Genomic DNA, 20159 nt, shown 5'->3' on the forward strand with positions numbered 1-20159 from the left:
ATAAAACCTCTTTCTAGAGGGGACAAATCTGACAAGCCTGCCTTTTGCAGGCATGCACACACACACAACGCCAAAGGCCTTATTCAGGACAAACGAGCACACTGACAGCAACAGTGAGACATGAATGGACATGTGTGAGGGGGTAAGACACACTGAAGTTAGCAACATAGATGTGCGCTTAAATACAGAGTCGCTTGTCTACTACCAGCTGTCAGTATCAATACTTCTTTTGAATGAACATCTCATTCTGAAATACACAGACAACTGTAAAGATTCAGTAAGATAAAAAAGAGATTAACTGTTCCCTGAGCTGATTATTCCTGTTGTACATGATGACTTTATCATAACATGTCCAGTCAGAGTCACACAGGCAATGAGTTAAACTCTACCATCTACTTTAAGTGTTTAAAAAAATCAAATTCAACACATCAAATTTCTTCTCAGTGTTGAGGGTCATGCTGGGTGACTGGGTGGGAGGAGGGTCAGAGGTCACTTAACCACCTCAAAGGACAATGTTGTCAAAGCGAGCTCCTAGGAGATGGGAATGGGAGCCCCAAATGCCCAACTGATTGAGTTGTTAACGTTTGTTAGTAAGGAGGTCCTAGTAAGAACAAGATAAAAATAATGCGTTCTGCCTAAAGGCCTGAAGTTTTGCAAAAGATTAGCACATTAACAGAGCAAATTGTTAAGGTGGGGTCAACAGCTGCATTTTAAGTGCCCCATCCTGAACAAACACAGGAGAAGCTAATTAATTCCAATAAAACAATTCAAATAACACTAATACTGATAAAGGTGTTTCAAAAGACTCAAATGTTACTTGTTGGCCCATTAATGTAGGCATGTAAAGCAGGCAACATGCAAACAGGCTGGTTTTGAATGAAATAATGAAAAAGTCCATCCCTTCTTGTCCTCCTACATCAAACATATTTGTTTAGAACAGTTTTGGACTGTTTTTACTTGTAAACAGTGCCTGATCTGTGCTTGATCCATATTGTGACGTGGGTAAAATAGATGATCAAAATAATAGGGACATGAAAAAAGGGAGGGTGGGAATGTGGGCTATGCATCGGTTGATAATTGGAGGCCGATCTGAATGTGAATTTGACAGAATGGAAGAAAGGGGTTTTAGTGGACTCAATGATTGGAGAAGTCTGGTATATCACTCAACCAAATCAGCCCAAAAAAATTATCATTCAAGCAATAGGATAGGATGAATTTCAACTAAATGCCAACTTAAGGCAACTAGTCTGTTTTAAAAAAAAACATTTTTTGTGCGCAAAATATTTTCAAAATCAATGCACCTTCAAAAGTGACGCAGTGTCAATGTCTTTGCCAGACCAACAAAAACAAACTGTGACACAGATGACAGCTGAAATTCACTGTATTATTTTAAAAACCACGTAACTATTTGTGACGCACTGATTCACAGTGTATCACTGATACAAAAGAACAGCATCATCATCTGACTACATCTGACTAAAAAAACAAACAAAACTGGAATAGAAAAGCTTGTTGGCCCGCGAGGCACACCCTCAGGCAGAGCGCTGGAGACGGGCCATTGGATGCTTTTCACATTGAGCTCAAAGGTCTTGTTAAAACACTGGTGCTAAACTGCTGTCACAATGCTACGTCCTCCCTTTGTCTGCACACTATTGTGTCCCAGACATGCAAACAGGGGAAAAACATCCTATTGTAAGATCCCATTCTGGATCAAATATAAACCTCAGCTTATCAAAACATACGTTAACACTCACTAACTGGAACTGAAAAGTTGGAATAGACCACAAAAGTGCCCATCAACGGTCTCTAATCACATTAGAGTTTCTTCAGAGTAGTGCAAATCTACAACACCATCTGAAGCATTTTAAATAAGCTTCAAACTTCAGCTGTACAGAGACGTGGCTTCAAAAAGCATCAAGTGTCCAACGTCATGCCCCTGCTCAGCTTCTGAACAGGAAACTTGGAAAGAGGAACAGAGAGCCATCAATACTATGGCTGATCAAAGCTTGGAAGTGTGTTACATCAAACAGCTGAAGTCTTTCAGCCACCTCTTTTCATCTATTTACACTTCAGCATCTGTGTCATAATCAAGCTCAGGGTGGAAAAAGAGGGTCGACTATATTTTAATTTAATGAATTTAATTAATTTGTACATCTGTAACCCTGTGTTTGACAGATGCTCTTTGTAGCATCAGTGCAGCACCAGTAAACGCAACATGTGTCCCCAGCTCATATTATGTGACTTCAGTGTGTCTAACCACACTAAGGGTTTTGTGGGATATCAAAGAGGGTTCTGGTGGTTTCCTGTAACCATCAGTTGATATTAAGATGCTTTGAATATAACGCTTGTGAATTAGATCAGATTCACTATCTCATACAACACTGATTTTTGAGTACTGGAACAAAATGGGACACAAAATCGAAAAAGTATAGTTTACATATCAAGGAATTATAATATAATAAATGATAATTATAAAACAATATGTGCATTTGTTTACACACTCAGATTCAAAAAGAATGAACCATTATGCCATACATATTTATTATAAATATTGACAAATCCCGCACTTTAGTGTGTGAATGAATTGAGCTTACAGGATCCACCATCTATTGAATTGTCACCACAGCTGCACAGAATATAATTCAACAATGACAAAATATTTTTCATAGCATTTGTGTATCAGATTACTAATTTTTCTATGGTGTTGGGTGCCACTGACCTGCTACTCTTAAAATGATCGAAATTATCTAAAAATACCTTCATAAAAAAAAAACCTTCATAAAGAATGTTAATATCATGATTGACAGAAAAATCTTAAACTATTTAATAAAAAATTATAAATGTCACCAGAGCCTGTGTGATAGGCTACTGTTGAACTTAAAATGAGGGAAAATTGTTTAACAATCCCAAACAATTTTTTATATTTTGTATGATGGCTTGTAATTATCATGGTTGTGACAGAAAGAAAAAAATAACATTTATTTTATTATTTAAAATAATTTTAAACCTTTATTGTTTATTTTATTATTTAATTATTACAAAATAATAAACACAATTACTTAACTTACAAATATGTATAAAACTTTTCTTAAGTCTCACCAGAGCCTGTGTGATGTTACTGAACTCAAAGCAAGTGAAATTTTAGAAGACCTTCAGGATGAAGGCTGACTTTGATAGTAAGTTACCTGAATTATTTATTTAAATATCTGACATGATAACTTAAAAGCTTAAAAAGAGGTAATGGTGTAATTAAGTAAAAAACGGAAATTTTGCTATTTTAAAAACTAATGTCAGGCAAAGTGGTGAAACCTGTTTGGTCTAAATGTCTCAAGATCAGCGACCAGTGCAGTAGTTTATCTTTTCATGCATCAGATGAGATCAGACTGAGATTTCAGTGAGTGGAATACTAGTCCAAACAGCCAATGATCGTCGGGCTCCTGTGAGCGAGTGTTTACAGTAGAAGTCAATTCAAATCAAACACATATGCTCGACACAGATTGCCTCCAGCATAGATGCTGATTTAATGACGTGACTGAACAATCGACAGCAGCAAACTGAGCAAAATATCACTTATGACTGAACCCTCGTGAGTCGTGAAGTCGTGGGAAAATCTTCGCGTCATTCACACAATCTCCGTATTTTCCCTCATGCTGACTTATAGCAAATTAAGTTGTATTTGCAGTTTCATGTAAAGTAATATTTAATTTACAGAGCTAAACTAGTCGAGCAGCTAGCGTTTAAAAGACAACGCGCTAACACCTCGTGTCAAAACTTTTTTTTAAAGAAAGCCTGAAACTTACCTGGTCCCGGCCATTCTCCTCACATTGTACGGTTAAACCACAAAAAGAGTAAAGGGAAAGGGTAAAGACGGTAAAACTTTATCCCCGAGGTCTATAGGACGTCCTGCGCGAGAGCTTCGTGATATGCCTTGAGTCCCAAGTGCTGCTGCGCGCGCGTGAGTCTGGTGGCTGGCTGGGGGTGTTTCGTGGGCACCTCTCTCTCTCTCTCTCTCTCTCTCTCTCTCTCTCTCTCTCTCTCTCTCTCTCTCTCTCTCTCTCTCTCTCCACCCCCTACACACACAGAAGATAGAGCCACTAAGGTTTGCTACACACTGAGTAATTGATAATAAACAAATAATAAATAAATACTACAATACTATTATACTACACGACAGGTGCAAGTTCAGGTGGAGTTGGATTCATATGTTTGATTGCCTGAAGGGATTTATATCTGATTATTCAAACAGCGCCACCTGCTGGCGAACAAGGTAACACGTTGTAAACGAGGAGCACAAACGATTCCAGTGTGGTTAAAAAATGAAGTAAAACATTTAGATATCAAACATATTTATTCTGTCTCTTTTTGCAAAATGAACAAAAATCAGTTGGCTACATAAAAACTGGACTCGATTAAGAGCTGGTTGTGTGCAAAATAGAGCTGTGTGGTTCTAGATGATACTCTTTTTTTTAATGGAGGTTGTAGTTCTCACAATTTTGAAGAAAAAATATTAGACAACTGAACAAAATCTCACTGAATTTATGAATGGAATAATTCAATGACTCACTCAAGATTTACTTTTCATTACTGGATGAATCAGTGTTTTTGAATAAATCTGACTCAAAGGCAAATACAATTTTAACAGCCCCTTTTTGCCAACTAAAAAAAAAGATGCACAAACAGGGATTGATAGGTGGGATTCAAATTTGCATTCTACAAAAAGTATCTGATTCCTGACCAATTCTGGAATTGATTTTCGATTCCCAACCCTATGCCCTACACCACTTAAAATACACAATGTATGCATAATGGTTTAGGGTTTGGCTGTCTATCTTGTCTCCCAGCATAGCCAAGCTGGTTTTAGCTGGTTTAAAATGGTCATTCAGCCTGGCTAGTATGGTGTTTAGCTGATTTAGCTGATCAGTAAAATGGTCTCCAGTCAGTCTGGCTGTAAAACGTGATTATTTATTTATTTGGGGTAAAAGAAATCTTAAGAATAGTATCCACTTATAATCCATTTATATAGAGATCCACACCCACAGAAATCTATTTTATAAATAAAAAAGTCAGAAAATTCCTAACAAAAAATGAAAATAGCTGGTTTAAACAGCCAACAAAGAGGCCAACCTGTCGGAGTGACCAGTACAGAACAAGAAACTAGTTTAAGGCTGGTTTTAGTTGTCTCCTAATTTCCGTTTAAGTTGTTTTAGGTTGTTGTGTTCTTTCTTTATATTCCCCAAATATACAGTATTGGGAATATAAAAGAAGTACTTACTTAATCCTCTTCGTACCAAGTGAGACAAAACGGCCACAAAAAGAAGTACACATGGGTATTTAACACTTTATTCACCAACTACTACACCTTCATTGTTTTCCAAATTTCAAGGCAAAGGAAAACAGCAAAAAGTAAGGAATTGGTTTATGATGACAACTACACAAATATTTGAAATTTCATAACTATTATAACACATTACTCAAACACTGTTTAGTATGTTATTAATAAGTGCATTCAAATTAAACGTAAAACCTTTGTTAGACTGAGGGTGCTCGAAGACAAACTACCGTATGTTCAGTCTGGTAAAAATATTCTAATATTTACATGAATTGCACATACATTCAAATACATACTATGCAGCATTCAGTTCCAACAAGTGTTAACTTACAGTAGCACCATGTTTCAAAAAGTAATATTTCCATGAAGAGAATCACATAGGTTGAAGGTGACATTAACATCATTATAGCACAACATGTTTAAAGTATTATGACATTTCCTTGGGATTTTCACTTTGAGAGTAATATTACAATATCCACAGCAGCAGAGAAGTCAGAGCACACCGGCCCCACGTTTAACTCAGTATCAGAGTCCCACAGTCTTACAAGAATTATAAAGAATAGTGTGTTTACTGAAAAATAGATGACAGGTTCATATCTTGATGATGAGCCATGTGAGTTTTCTCATCTTATGAGAGCAGTGAAGGTGATTGATCTTAGCCACAAAATGTTACATGCTTGATTGGACAGAGATTTGCTCATCTCCATCAAAGTCCATTATGGTAAAAAGTTTCATTTAAAAGTTCACAAAAAATGTAGCGAATCCAAAAACGTGAATAGAAACATTAATGAACTGTATTGAGAGGGAAACTGAGATGACCACACTGATACAACTCCACACTTCATTATAGCGAGACGTTTGCTTGAGTGTTTACTTGCTGTCCTCGGGTCAGGAGTTTATGGGTTCACATTCCTCACCTCTGCGCATCCTTCACAGTGGATAGTAGAGACAGATCTAACCTACCCATCCTTCCCAAATTTGGCCCCTGAGTAAAGAAACAATAACAAATCTTAGTTCTGATAACGGAACTTCAGTTTTGAGCAGAATATGAACAACATAAAGACAAAAGAAAGTCAAGTACAAAATGAGGACAATGTGCAATTATGGCAGTGGGACGCTCTGCACCATTCTGTACTCTGTTAACACACTTTTTTATCAGTAATGAAGGACTCTTGTCATCACGTGCGCATCTAAAGGAATGTCAGGAGAACTGAAAAGCTGCTCATGCAGTGAGGGACAGCATGAACATACACTGTGTGACAGAGGGAAGAGGGCTACTGAGGATTAGGGCTGATAACTGGCTGGCTGAATTCTATTAAGCAGATGGTGTGTACAACTCACATTGATTTGGAGGACGGTTTCTTCACTTTTGGCCTCTTTCGACGATGAAGAGGCCTGAAGCATGTGGAGCGCGCACACACACAGTCCCCCATGCCAGCAAAAACACAAACACATTGCAAAGATAAGAAATAGATAAGATAAAAAAATATATAAGAAATAAATAAGAAAAATCTTTATAGTAGTAATAAATGTAAACGTGTATGTGTGTGTGTGTGTAGATATTCATATATATTAGTATATATTAGTATAATAAAATTTAATAGTTAAATACTTTATAATAAATAAAAAATATTGTAATGATAACATAAACATAGCCTATAAGATTTAGATTTTTTTTAAAGTTTCTTAAGCTCACCAAGGTTGAATTTATTTGATTAAAAATATTATATTGTGAAATATTATTACAATTTGAAATAACTTTTCTATTTTATAATATTTTAAATGTTCTGTGATGTCAAAGCTGAATTTTCAGCAGTCATTACTCTTTAGAAACTATTTTAATATGCAGATTGTTGCTTAAGAAATATTTCTTATTATTATCAATGTTAAAAAAAACAGTTGTGTTGCTTTATATTTTTTTAGAGACCATGATACTTTGTTGAATAGAAAAAGCTTTATTTTATTTATGAAATAGAAATTGTTTGTAGCATTATAAATGTCTTTACAGTTTCTGATCAATTTCATGTTCTCTTGCTGAATATATGAATTACTTTCTTTAAAAATATCTTATCCCTTATCACGTCAGAACAGTTGTATTGTACACACGCACACACACACACACATTAATAATAATCCTTTTTATTTATGCATTAATACAGGAATGAAGCCATACCTGTAATCGTACAAAGAGTTTCTTTCTTTACCACCTATAAGAAATAATGATGTATGTTTTAAGGTATTATGTTAAAATGCAACATCAATGCCAAAACATTCATCACGTGGCATGACTCACCTGTCTCCTGATTGCACTCTTTGTGACCTTTGCAGCTGCGCAATTTCATGAGCTGCTGGTGCATGTGATTCACTGCATCACGATCAAGCATGCTCACAGCATTTATCAGCTGCACAGAAAATAACAAGTGTGGAAATGATGGGGGTCCTCATGATTATTTTAAATCTTTAAAAACTAAAAAAAGCCTAAAAAATATTTTAAAATAGACCTACCTGATAAGGGTCTGTGTTCAGATCAAAATACTCAAGGAAGCCAGTGGCAAACTCACAAAACAGGAAGTTGTGTGTCTCATTGATAGTCCTCAGACACCAGTAAGTGTTATTGTTGGCACTGGTGCAAGCACAAAATGGCCCCACTGACAACACAAAAAGATAATATGAGTGAAATCACATCATTATGTAATTACGCAAACATATTAAATAAGGTTTTGTGTGATACATGAAAAAACAATGATGTGTTTTGCAATGCTCTGCAGTACTTGTCCAGAAGGGGGCAGTCTGCCAGTGCTGGTTATCATGTGTGAAGCAGGTGAGGCCAGGCATGCTGCAAGTGTCATTATTACGGAGGCGCTTCAGGAGCTTCCTCAGCTTTTTCCTGCGTTTCTGCTCTTTCATCGGCCACTGTTTCTTATCTTTGGAGGTCATTCTACTAGATTAAAAGAACAGATATCTTCACTATCAACAGTAATCAACTGTATATTGCAATATTAGTGATGATAAGGCGTTAGTGTGCCTTCTCTCAGCTTTATGATGATGAATCAAAACCTACTTGACAGAATGCATCCGGCCTGGTTTGAGTTTGAACAGTGCCCTATTGTTGTGTTGATACCTTTAAAGAAAACATTACACGATTATGTCAAATTTGTGGTCAAGTCAACACTTAATGAAAGTATTTTATGTAAGTTTTTTATGTAAAGGTGGAGGCTTACCTGTTTTGGTTGCATTCACACTCTTTCGGTCGAACCTGCTTTAGATGTCCTTTCACTTCTCTGAGATTCTTTATTTTGGTCTGCAACGTCTCAATCTATTCAAAGAGGAAAAATGTTTTAATAGTAAAATCTGGTGTTTATTTTTATTCAGATTGTTTAAGAACAACTTCATAATCTTGCCTCATGCTCAATGTGTAGTTTGTGATCTTTCCATGCTTGTAGAGATTTATATAATCCACCATCACATCTGACTGTGTCGTTCATCAGTATCGAGCATCTGAACAAAAAAGTAAAGTTCCTTTTTCAGTTTCTATCTAGGTTTTAAACAAGTAAGTATGCTTATTAGATGTACACTGATACTAGTTGTTATCATACACAGTAACAGACTGTCTGTGTTTTACCTGTAGGTGACTTTAAGAGCAGCAGGTGGCGTGAGGGAGTTGTAGTTGTTGTCTGTGGGTCCCATTCCACTATATTCTACATTCTCTCCATACACTGCCTGCTTTCTGCCTAGCATGAGGCTGGTGTTGAGGTTGAGGGGCTGGTAGCCTTTCTCCAGGTCCAGAGTGTAGACATTTGAGTCCAAGTGATAAGAGACAGAACGAGCCCAACGGTTACGTGGTAAACCTTTCTTGTTCTTCAACTCTGGAATTAACATTGAAATATTACATACAGAACGTTACTAAAGAATTATTTCTCAAACTGCTATCATACCAATATCATATATGCATATGAATATATTCAACCACCAGATGGAGGCATTTGTACTGAAAAGAGTAAGTGCTTTTATTTTGTGGAAACTGATATATCTTTTGTAAAATTATAAATGTCACTTTTGATCAGTTTAATGTTTAATGCATCCTTGCTCAAAAGTATTGTATTATAAAAGTATTAATTTCTTTCTTCACACACACAAACAAAATCATACTGATGCCAAACTCTTAAAAGCGTGAAATTAACCCATTAACAATAGATTTCAAATCACTTACTCCCAGGGGTTTCTGAATCAGACTAACAATTGTCACTGTGATAGATGGAAATAACAGATACCAAACAGATATATTTCTTTAGGCATTATAGGCCACCTTTGAACTAACCATTTTACATTTTGACTTAACTATGTTGATTCACTTGTATCCATCCAGCAAAAAATGAAATAATAAAATAAGTCTTTTCTGAAAATAGAAAAACAGCCTTCTTGCGATTTAACCACCAGCCAAGTAAGAACACTATGACACTCTCAGGACCAAATGTGTGAAACTATAGAATGACTCACTCTTTTTAGTGAGTGCCTTCTTCCTCTTGACTGGTACGGTGGGCTCACAATCACAGTGGTGTGATGCGGAAAGAGCTCCATTGATCTGTCCCCTGTTGGCAGCCATCAGACCCAAAGCACGAGGTGCATAGAGACCCGCCATCCCTTTACACTTATACAGCCTCGGTATACCAGTGGGATCCTCAATACACTGCCACTTCTGCACAGAGAAGGAGTGGTTAGTTAGAAAGCACTTAACAGCAGTAAAATCCCTGGAAATAATCAAGGGAATATGTAATGTAATTGAAAGTGAATATTTACCTGGCCTGGTTGCTCACAGGGCGTCTGGTATTCAGCTCTTTGACACAGGTCTCTGACCCGCTGATACTTTGGCAGCGAATTCTGTTCCACCTCTTTGCCATCTGCTAGCTTATGCAGAGGCTTGCTGTAGATCAGAAAGAGATCACATCAGGTTGCCACCCAAAAACAGCAAAGAATTAGATACAGCCTCTATTTGAAACATGCAGATGTGTCCAATGTCAGTGTGCCATCTGGTGCCTCTCTAATGGAGCCACGTCTAATCAATTTCTGGGGTTAAAAATCTTTTTCGGAGCGATACAGTGTAAGAGTTTGTGATACGGCGATCAATTAAAAATGCATGGGTTCATCTGGCCTGATCAAATGTACTCACCCCCTCTCCACCAGGAATGAATCCCGCCACACTTTCGCCTTCTTGTAGGAATGAAACCTGGTAAAACTGAAAGAATATAAAGACAAAAGTCTGGGTTTTTGAATGGTGAGAATTAAATGTTTATGATGGTGTAGTTTAAGTCACTTTAATTTATATAATGCTTTACACAGTACAGATTGTTTTAAAGCATCTTCACAGTAATAAACAGGAAAATAACAATCAATTAATTTCTTTAAATATGAAACCAATTCAAATTCTGCTGTAAAGCAGCTCTAAAAAGACAATAGTGTCATTCAGCTCAAGTCAGTTCAGGGCTGGTTCAGTTCAGTTCAATCACTGTGAAAAGTTTCTAAATTATAAAATGTTCAGTTATAAACTGCTCGAAGGCCAGCAGTGCTGTTTTTCAGCTAAAGTCAGTTCAATGGTTTAGTTTTGTTGTAAATTTGGTTTTGTTGGTTAATTAATTGATTATGTTGCAAATTTAGTTAATTTTGGAATAAGGTTTAGATAAAAACCAGCTCTACAGAAGACAAGACTTTCATTATCCAGCACAATTCAGTGATTACCTGTTGACTGGTCTTTCTTTTTCTAACAGTTTGAGGATGGACTTGCCATCCATGTCCAAGGGAATATCCACTCCAGCCATGTCCAGTAAGGTAGGGGCAAGGTCAATATTCAGGACCATGTGAGGATTACTGCAGGAGATCACACAAACATGGAATCAATAATGTGTTATTTTAAGCATTTCACTGTGAAGTTGTGAGCTCAACATCTTTGACTCACATGGCACCTGCATCCACATTAGGGCCTCTCAGGTAGAAGGGGATGCGAATGTCAAATTCATATGGCATTGATTTGCCCTTGACCAATCCAAACTGGCCAATGTGATAGCCATGATCAGACATGTAAATGATATAGGTGTTATCAAGCTCTCCAGTTTCCACTAACATATTGTAAACCTGTGGAGGGGGAAAAAAAACAGGAAACAGCATTTTACAATATGTAGGTTAGCTGTTTACATCTCTATTTTTCTACATTACCAACTCAGGTGTGCCTTTTCTAATAATTCTATGGCCCGTCGTCAATTATTCTTTACGTAACTTACACTACAATTCAAGTTTTGCTTGGTAAGATTTTCTGAATGTTTTTGAAATAAGTGTCTTATGCATTTATATATATATTATTAGAATTTGAAATAGCTGTTTTCTGTATTAATATATTTTAAAGCAGTATTTATTCCTGTGATTATTTATTGACTCACTCATAAAGACATTCTTGCTTTTTTCCTGAATAAATCAGTGTTTTTGATTGAATTATTCAAATGACTAACTCGAGTCACCTACTAGTGTAATGATACAAACTGCAGAGACACTGATAAATTTGCACTACTAATGGAGTAGTGCCAGCACTCTTAGAATGCCACACTGCCAGTTAAATACAAGCAATTTATTTTTGTATATGTGCTATATTGTTAAGTTAGCATGATCTGTGACCTTCTCGACGCTGTCATCCACTGAAAGCAGGGTCTGCAACCTCCTTCTCTGCAACATATTGGTGAACTGCATGTGCACAGGCTTCATGGGTCCTGTGTACCGCAGGATCCAGTGCTTGTCAGGGTTTGGGGCATGGTTGTAGCTTGGGGTTCTGTGTGGGACATTTTCAGAATTGTTAAAACATTTTTCAAATTTTTTTTTTATACACTTTACAGTCCATAAATAAAACTTAACATTGTAGCCAAGGGAATTTAGAGTCACAGTCCAACTTTTTGTGCAAATCTTGAGGGTACAAATATCTGTGAATGGCGAAGCTTTGTGTGTAATGCATTGTGTGCTGTTTCATGGTGCTAAACCTGCTGAATAATATTGCAGAGGAATTTCACGGTGTTGCGGATTGAAAATGTCATTGTTGCAAAATTGTGCATTGTGCTGAATTCTGAAGTCCTGTTTCATATTTTAATAAGCCAAGGCATTGTCATCTTTTGGTTTGTGAATATTCGATTTGCATAAAATGGCATGCACATACCAGCTGCAGCTTTAAGAATGAGCAACTAAAATGATAAGAAAAAACAATAAAATAACAGTGAACTTGTAATTGGACTTGTGTTTCGATACAGTCGTATGCTAATTCAGAACTTTTAGGAAATATAAAAGTTGCAGAGTAATCAAACGCAAACCACAAAACAAACAAATATAATAGTACATACACCAGCCATGGGGTTTATACCTCTAATGGGACCTAAGGATGAACACTTATGCAACGAATAAATCATGATATTATAATAATAGCACTGTATATCTCTCTTGAGCCTACTATGTAAACTCATTTCTCGGAGGCGCTATGGAAACAATTACTGTACACAGAATACATAATCAAACTTCTGTTCTTGCAATAAACCAAGAGCAAATAAGTCATAAGAGTTGGTTCATTAAAAGTAGCTAGTGTTCAAATGAGAATAGTGGCTACAATACTGTACAGTGAGCATTATTTATTAGGCGGTCGTATCTCAAACGGCATGAGAACATTTGATAAAGTGCTGAAGACTGAAAAATTGATAGTGAATGAGATTTATGAGACCACATAAAGCTGTTCATGCAGACTGCGAATTCTCTTAGTGTGTGTGTGTGAGAAAGAAAGATGAAGAGAAACAGAGAGTCTTACATGTGTTGAGATGCATTGGGGAAGGCGCTGCTGTACTGAGGTGCTGCATCCTCTGGGCCATGAGGGGCAGCGTGGCTCAGGACCATCATCACAGGTCTGTGTGGGTACATTCTCTTTGACATACGAAAGTAGTTGATGCTGTCGTTTGTGATTACATCAGTGAGATAATCCTGTAAAAGAAACAACATTAGTCTCTTATGCAAACCAAGGCTGCATTTATTTGATCAAAAATGCAATAAAACAGGAATATTGTGAAAAAGTATTGCAATTGAAAATTTGAGGTTTTTATTTTTTATACATTTTAAGATATAATTTATTCCTGTATTGGCAATGCTGATTTTTCAGCAGCCATTACTACAGTCTTAAGCGTGACATTAATTCTAATAAGTTGATTCTGTGCTCAAGAAATATTTATTATCATTATAAATGTTGAAAACAGTATTATTTTGTGGACAATTGATATGGTGGACATTTGAAATGGTTACTAATACATTGTGCAACCCTTATTATGTTAGGTATATATTGTGAATGAGCAGAACAGATCTGACAGTAGTACATTTCCTACTGTAAGAAACATTAGTTTCATCACACAATGTTCAGTCATGCTCTTTGAAAAGATGCAGCAGCCAACCTTTGGATACTCTGTGCCATGCTTTTCTCGGATACCATTCCGGCACAGTGTGTAGTTGTAGAAGCGAGAGTTCTTCACCAGTGCTACCCATTCTCTCCAGCCAGGCGGCACATAAGAGCCATTGTACTCATTCAGGTACTTGCCAAAGAAGGCTGAAACAGAAAGCAATTATTTTGAGATCAGAAAATGGCAGAAGCACAAATGTCAGAGTGGAACAGTTCACCCCCAAATTAAAAGTGGTTGAAAAATGACCCATTCATAAGAACAGATCTGGAGAATTTAGCATTGCATTACTTGCTCTCCAATGAGTGAATAGGTGCCGTCAGAATGAGAGGCCAAACAGCTGTTAAAAACTCTGTGAGTAATCCACTTGACACCAATTCCTCCATATCTTATGAAGTGAAAAGCTACATGTTTGTAATAAACATATCTATCATTAAGACATTTTTAACTTCAAACTGTTGCTTTCGGCTAAAATATGAGTTCGCTATCTGAAATACAGCTTTCTCCAGTGAAAAAGTCAGCTTGTCTGAATCAGGAGAGCGAAAACAGTTCTAAGCAAATAGCTCTTTTTCATTGTAGAAGGCGTTATGAATTAGGTATTTTGGCCAGAAGCAACTGTTTAAATTTAAAATGCCATAATGATGGATTTATTTCTTATAAACATACAGCTTTTTGTTTGACAAGACATTAATTGATGGACTGGAGTTATGTACTATTAAGATATTTTTAATCAGCTGTTTGGACTCTTATTCTGACGGCACCTATTCACTGCAGGGGATTCATTGCTGAGCAAGTGATGTAATGATACATTACTCCACATCTGTTCTGATGAAGAAAACTCATCTGCATCTATGGGTTGCCAAAGAGTCAGTAAAATTCCAGAAAATGTCATATTTGGATGAACTAATGCTTTAACCGAAAGAGTTTGTGAATGTAGTTCAGTGTTGAAAAAAATAAATACATGCTGCCTACTAACCCGTCCTGTAGCCTGAATTGTTGAGGTGAACAGCAAAGGTTTGAGGTTCATGGTGGGCCTGCCAGGACGGTGATGAGCAGTTCTCATTGTTGGTGTAGGTATGGTGGTTGTGCACATATTTCCCAGTCAGGATGGAAGATCGAGAAGGGCAGCACATCGGAGTGGTGGAAAATGCATTGGAGAAGTGAGTGCCTCCCTGCATCATTATGCGCTTAGTTTTGTTCATGGCCTGCATTGAGCCTTTGGGGAAAAACGGGGAATATATGTAGATTCAAAAAAAGAGGGAGACAGAGATCCAGATTGTTTTATGTAACAGATGCTTGACCATAAATTTCCTCCCTAAAAGGGTTTGAATGAAAAGCCTGAACAAAGACCAGCAGCAAGGCCATTATGTTGCCACTTCAGTGATTAAAGTGCCAAAAAACGAGTAGAAAAACAGCATGTTTGGCACAATGGACCTCAGCAGTTGGCCGATGCTACTGGACTGAGTGTGGAAGATGCCCTTATGCTAAGAAAAGAATAAAATGATATGATAATGAATTTTGAATATAAACTCATAAATGATGTCACAGTATGCACATACTCACAATCAAACACTAAAAAACACACCCACATACAGAGAAACACAGATGGGCAACACACCTAGTTCAATGTCCTGGTCATCAGTAAGAATGAGAATGATGTTTGGACGAACGTTTCGGCGATCCCTCTGAAGACGAGACCGCAGTCTCTGGCCAGAGAGATGCATGTTTCCATCCGAGGGGCAGAGGAACGTCAGGATGAAGACAAGGAGAAGGGTGGCCGGTCTCCACCCAACTGCCATGACTCTAACCTGTCTTCCACCTCCCACTCTTGTTAGAAAGATCTTCTCAACCTGGAGAACAAAACAAGAATAAGTGGAATTTTAACACGGACCACCCAAAATTGAATGGAAGTTTTTCATATATTTTAGGTTTCTGAAATCACAAACAAGGTCTTCAGATTTCAGAACCCGCTTGGTTTCACAATATATGGTCTATTTGACTTGGAGAGGAAATTTTATGTTTTCATAGTACAGTATAATCTTTTTTAAATAAACAGATTAAAAGTGACAATAAAGACATTTATAATATTTCAAAGGATTTCTATTTCAGTTAAATGCTGTTATTTTTAACTTTTTATTAATAATAATAAAAAAAACTGATATGTAGCATTAACTCAAACTGGCGTTTACTGACAGTGGCACTTACACACACACTCCTTCTCAAATGACCCTCCACTTCTACTCCTTTGGGGTTTTGGTCACCACTGGCAGAGTAACTGAGGAGCTTGTCCATATAAATGATCTTATTTATGACGCTTGGCATTAATTAATCATTAATGATGCATAGAGACCGACTCATTCCCGAAGTGTAACGATCGGCTCGGTTGAACACATGGCAGCTGGTGTGGATGCTAATGACAGTGGGATACAGGCCAAAAGAAGGGTGAATGATACGGGCCAAAGGTTAGAAGAGGAAAGGGTCATTATTAGAGAAGACAGTTGGGTGTTAATGGATTGGAAAAGGGAGAGTATGTGATGTCTGATGCATATTAGTTATGGAAATGTGTAGATGCATGTTTAGACTGACCTCACAGCCAGAGCCGGGGCAGTTTTTAATGCGGTAGAGGGGACTATCTGAAGAATGTGCATTTGGTTTTGCTTCAGGATTTTACAAAGAAAAATAAGCCAGAAATTAATAATATGCATGATTATTAACATGAATGAGAAAAGTGACAATTGTTAAAAATGTTATTTACCTGGGAATAAACTCTTGGCTAAATACACAAATTTAAAATAAATCTTGACATTTAAAAAGTTTTCAAATGACAGAATATATTTTGGGTTCATCACACAGCCTTTGACGTTACATATAAATAATATAGAATATATTCTATTGCATTTTGAAAGTAAATATATTTACTTTGCTATCCTATGCATAATTGTGTTTAATTGCATTTTAACTGTTTTCTCAAAAATATCTATCAGAACAAACCAACTGAAAACCACTGATTTATTGTGTAATTACTAAATTTGGCAAATTAAAGGTAAAATTGCTGCCTTTTATAAACACCACAATTATAGACCATTGTTTGTGATTCAGAGACAGTTTCCTCTGTGAAAGCACAACTACACATATAACAAGATGTTAATAGCAATTAAATAATTTCAAGCACAAAACAATCTAACACACAAGAATTACTGGATAAAACCCACAGCAGCTGTTCTTTGTCCTCTAAGGAGGTCAAACAAAAAAGTCTGATAACTGATAATTAAATACAATACGAGGATTTTATAGCTTCTTTACACAGCATTAACCCAACACACCACCAACTGTGATGGGTTACATTCAGAAGGAAACATGAGCTAAGATAGGAATTACTGTTTGTTTGAGACCACAGGAAACCCATCTCCCACAGCGTCAACCCATGTAACACAAATCCACGTGGAAGTATCCCTCTCATGAAGCTCCATGCTAGCTTATTTTATTAAAGCTCAGAACACACAGGCTGCAACAGACTCTGACGATTTCCAGAGGTTAAAATTCCTCCCTTCCTCATCAGTCTCATAATCTTACCTCAGAAAAGTCAAGGCCAGGCGTGCTGTAGATCCAGACACCCTGCGGTCTTCAGGGCAGAGGTGATCGCACAAAGTTCACCCTCCAAACTAACAGCCAAATCTTTCTGCAAGAGTTGCCTTGAGGGTCTCCCACTGCTCATCCCTGGAGCTTCTCAGCTAAAAAATTCTCCAAGGGTATTTTTTATCTTATCATACATCTTGACAGCCTTCTGTTCTGCATCTATGCTTTTCTCATCACTCTTTCTCTTTCCATTTCTCCCACCATCTCCTCTCATACCCTCACAAACACTCACACAGCTGCATTCAGTCCATGTTAATTCCCGTTCTCTCCTCCGTCATTGTTCTCTCTCAGGGGAATGGATGAGGTCTGACCTTGGGGGTCTACTGTTTTAAATTCTCTTGGCTGCTCTGTTCACCCCGAACCCCCTCCTCTCCTCCTTCTCCCTCTCGAGGACTCATTGCTGGCAATTGATAAAAAAACAACAGCTTGAGAAAAGAGTTCAATCTTAAATAGCTCTAGCTGGACAAACAGGAGATGTTTTGTCCTTAAAAGGAATGCTAACATTGTTAATTGCAACACACTGATTGCTACAGATTCTTTAAATACTTGCATGGTGATGGGAGAGATACGTTTCAAGCAATCTAGTGTGATTTTACAGGCTCTTCATTACTGCCGCACCAGTGAGAATAATTTATGACAAGGGGCTTGAGGTAAAATGATGCCAGTATCAGATGTTCTGTATCTGATCTACCATTCTGTATGCCAGCCTGTCCTTTAGAGCAAAGCTCCTGTTATTGCTGCTGTCAGCGTTTTGATTAGCTTGCATGGTAAATTGGGATGACATGATATGATGTGGCAAACCTAGGGATATAATGACTGCCAGAATGAAAAAATAAAGAAATAAATAAAACATTTGGACCTCAGAAAACCAATTTTAAACTTCTTATCAAATTTCACTCAAAAGTAGGGGGAAAATGCAATAACATTTCTCAATTATGATCTAGTTATGAAATGTAGAGTACATTTTAAAGATAGTCAAAAATATTGCCTTAAAAATGTTCCACTGAGGATTGAATATATAAAATACAGCAAAATATAGCTAAAACATATTTAGCAAAAACATCCAAATATCCCCATATACATGTTTGAATTTAATTTTGTCTTATCCCATTGGTAAATGTTTATTTTTTAATTTTTTAAGCATAAACCTAGCAGTTTTTTATAATTAAAACAAATAAAACTATTTTATTTGGCATAAAAATATATTTTTACTGGTAATAAAAATAAAGATTAATATTAACATATAGGTTTACATTTATAGTTTTTTTCTTTTAAATTACAAAATAATTGATTGCAATTGTCTACAGGACATTTAAGACATCTTTTATTTAATTTGATATGGGATTTTGTGTGTGTGTGTGTGTGTGTGTGTGTGTGTAAGCTAACTCAAACAAGCAGGTTGATTTCAATAACAAACATCAAACAAAATCAGACCAAAGAAAAGTAACTCTGTAGGAAAGCAGGCACTACTGGCAGGCACTACTCTCATTGACAAACGTAATAATGATTTTTACAGAAGGTCTTAAACATTGCAGAACAACTGAAACCAAAAAGAGCCATTGGACACAGGTGAAATAGGGCGTACTTGACCCGACTTTCATGGCCCGGGCCTCACAAGTACCACCATCCGTCTACTTCCTGCCCTCATAACTATGCTGGCATGGCTTGGGGAATGTGCATCCACCCTCCAATTCAGTATGCAAACTTTCCAAAGTCTCCTTGAATTTGCCAGCAGCAGTTGGCATTCAGATGCAAATGGTCTGACAAGCCTCTTTCATGGAGAAGACCTTTATCTGCCAGCTAGTTTAAAGTGAGGTGGGGGTATATGTGGATTCTCCAGTTGAATACTGTACATCAGACCCTTTTGTGGTAGACTGTGGCCAAACGGACTTGCGTCGGATTTGGTCAACATCAGTATCCATCATTCCTTACTTGTTTGGAGTGGAACATATAGGCCATGGCACCTACAACAATTGATTTGTGAGTTTTAATGATGGCGTTAGCAGTAAGTTGCAGAGGGGCATCTTCTTACGGCAAATATTGGACATATAATTATCACAGGCAAATGGTAGTTTCTGCCTTGATCAGCAATATGATAAACAGCCGAAAAGCTGCATGTCAGCACTGTGTGAACACAAAGGGCTTCTAAATCATACAGCTAAACTAATTAGACTAGTCAACACCTTAAGTCCCGTAATCGTCATTGACATGTAACCCTCTGAGACACATCACTAGACTATGCTGACAAGAGAAAATGAGAGACCAACTTAACGCAAGTGAGAAACAATAAAGCATTGCTTTACATGTTACTGACGGAGGGTGGCAAAAGTACCTATTTTCTCTAGTACTTCAGGTTTAAGTTAAGTGCAATCAGCAACACATAATGTGGATTACCATATATATATATATATATTTATTTCTTTCTTAAAATGGTAGTAAATGCTAAAATACTCAATAGTAAAGACACAAAATATTAACAAAAAGTGCTTATTACATTTACTGCCCCATTCACTAAAGAAAAGAAAATAAGGGGCGAGTTGGAATTATTTTTGGTGGTAATCAACTTTATCCCCAAAAAATGTTTTCATTCACTTTTGAATCCAGAATAATAATTTAATAGTTCTGTATAAGCACATAGAAGTTTTAAAAATGTATCACTTTAATCCAGCTTCTTCAACCTAGCTGAATTTCTTTGAACTGATATCCGAGTGAGTTTATGATGAGCCTTTTCTGTT

General features: G+C 36.9%; 2 protein-coding genes across 4 annotated transcripts in view; both read right to left on the minus strand.

The window, feature by feature from the left end:
* LOC109098756 (rho GTPase-activating protein 39-like) overlaps positions 1-3976 on the minus strand; it is a 30866-nt gene extending 26890 nt beyond the window's left edge. For both annotated transcript variants that reach the window (XR_006155900.1, XM_042734134.1), the window contains exon 1: positions 3801-3976. Coding sequence is in view for 1 of the 2 variants with exons in the window: in XM_042734134.1 (XP_042590068.1) it covers positions 3801-3814 (14 nt within the window). In the remaining variant the exon portion in view is untranslated. The remainder of the gene's footprint in view (positions 1-3800) is intronic.
* A 1348-nt stretch (positions 3977-5324) lies between these two features.
* LOC109098754 (extracellular sulfatase Sulf-2-like) overlaps positions 5325-20159 on the minus strand; it is a 29732-nt gene continuing 14897 nt past the window's right edge. The window contains exons 2-21 of one of the 2 annotated variants that reach the window (XM_042734136.1): positions 15407-15638; positions 14765-15004; positions 13786-13937; positions 13155-13324; positions 11990-12140; positions 11280-11455; positions 11063-11191; positions 10497-10562; positions 10127-10250; positions 9827-10025; positions 8952-9195; positions 8731-8827; positions 8551-8645; positions 8391-8450; positions 8101-8267; positions 7835-7977; positions 7623-7731; positions 7503-7536; positions 6671-6724; positions 5325-6314 (exon numbers count right to left, since the gene is read on the minus strand). In XM_042734136.1, coding sequence (XP_042590070.1) covers positions 6284-6314; positions 6671-6724; positions 7503-7536; positions 7623-7731; positions 7835-7977; positions 8101-8267; positions 8391-8450; positions 8551-8645; positions 8731-8827; positions 8952-9195; positions 9827-10025; positions 10127-10250; positions 10497-10562; positions 11063-11191; positions 11280-11455; positions 11990-12140; positions 13155-13324; positions 13786-13937; positions 14765-15004; positions 15407-15587 — 2622 coding nt within the window. In that variant the 5' untranslated portion in view covers positions 15588-15638 and the 3' untranslated portion in view covers positions 5325-6283. Of the gene's footprint in view, positions 6315-6670; positions 6725-7502; positions 7537-7622; positions 7732-7834; positions 7978-8100; positions 8271-8390; positions 8451-8550; positions 8646-8730; positions 8828-8951; positions 9196-9826; positions 10026-10126; positions 10251-10496; positions 10563-11062; positions 11192-11279; positions 11456-11989; positions 12141-13154; positions 13325-13785; positions 13938-14764; positions 15005-15406; positions 15639-20159 lie in introns of both variants that reach the window. The other variant, XM_042734135.1, reaches the window with a different exon arrangement.

Source organism: Cyprinus carpio, chromosome B11 (genome assembly GCF_018340385.1).
Source record: "Cyprinus carpio isolate SPL01 chromosome B11, ASM1834038v1, whole genome shotgun sequence".
Classification (NCBI taxonomy): domain Eukaryota; kingdom Metazoa; phylum Chordata; class Actinopteri; order Cypriniformes; family Cyprinidae; genus Cyprinus; species Cyprinus carpio.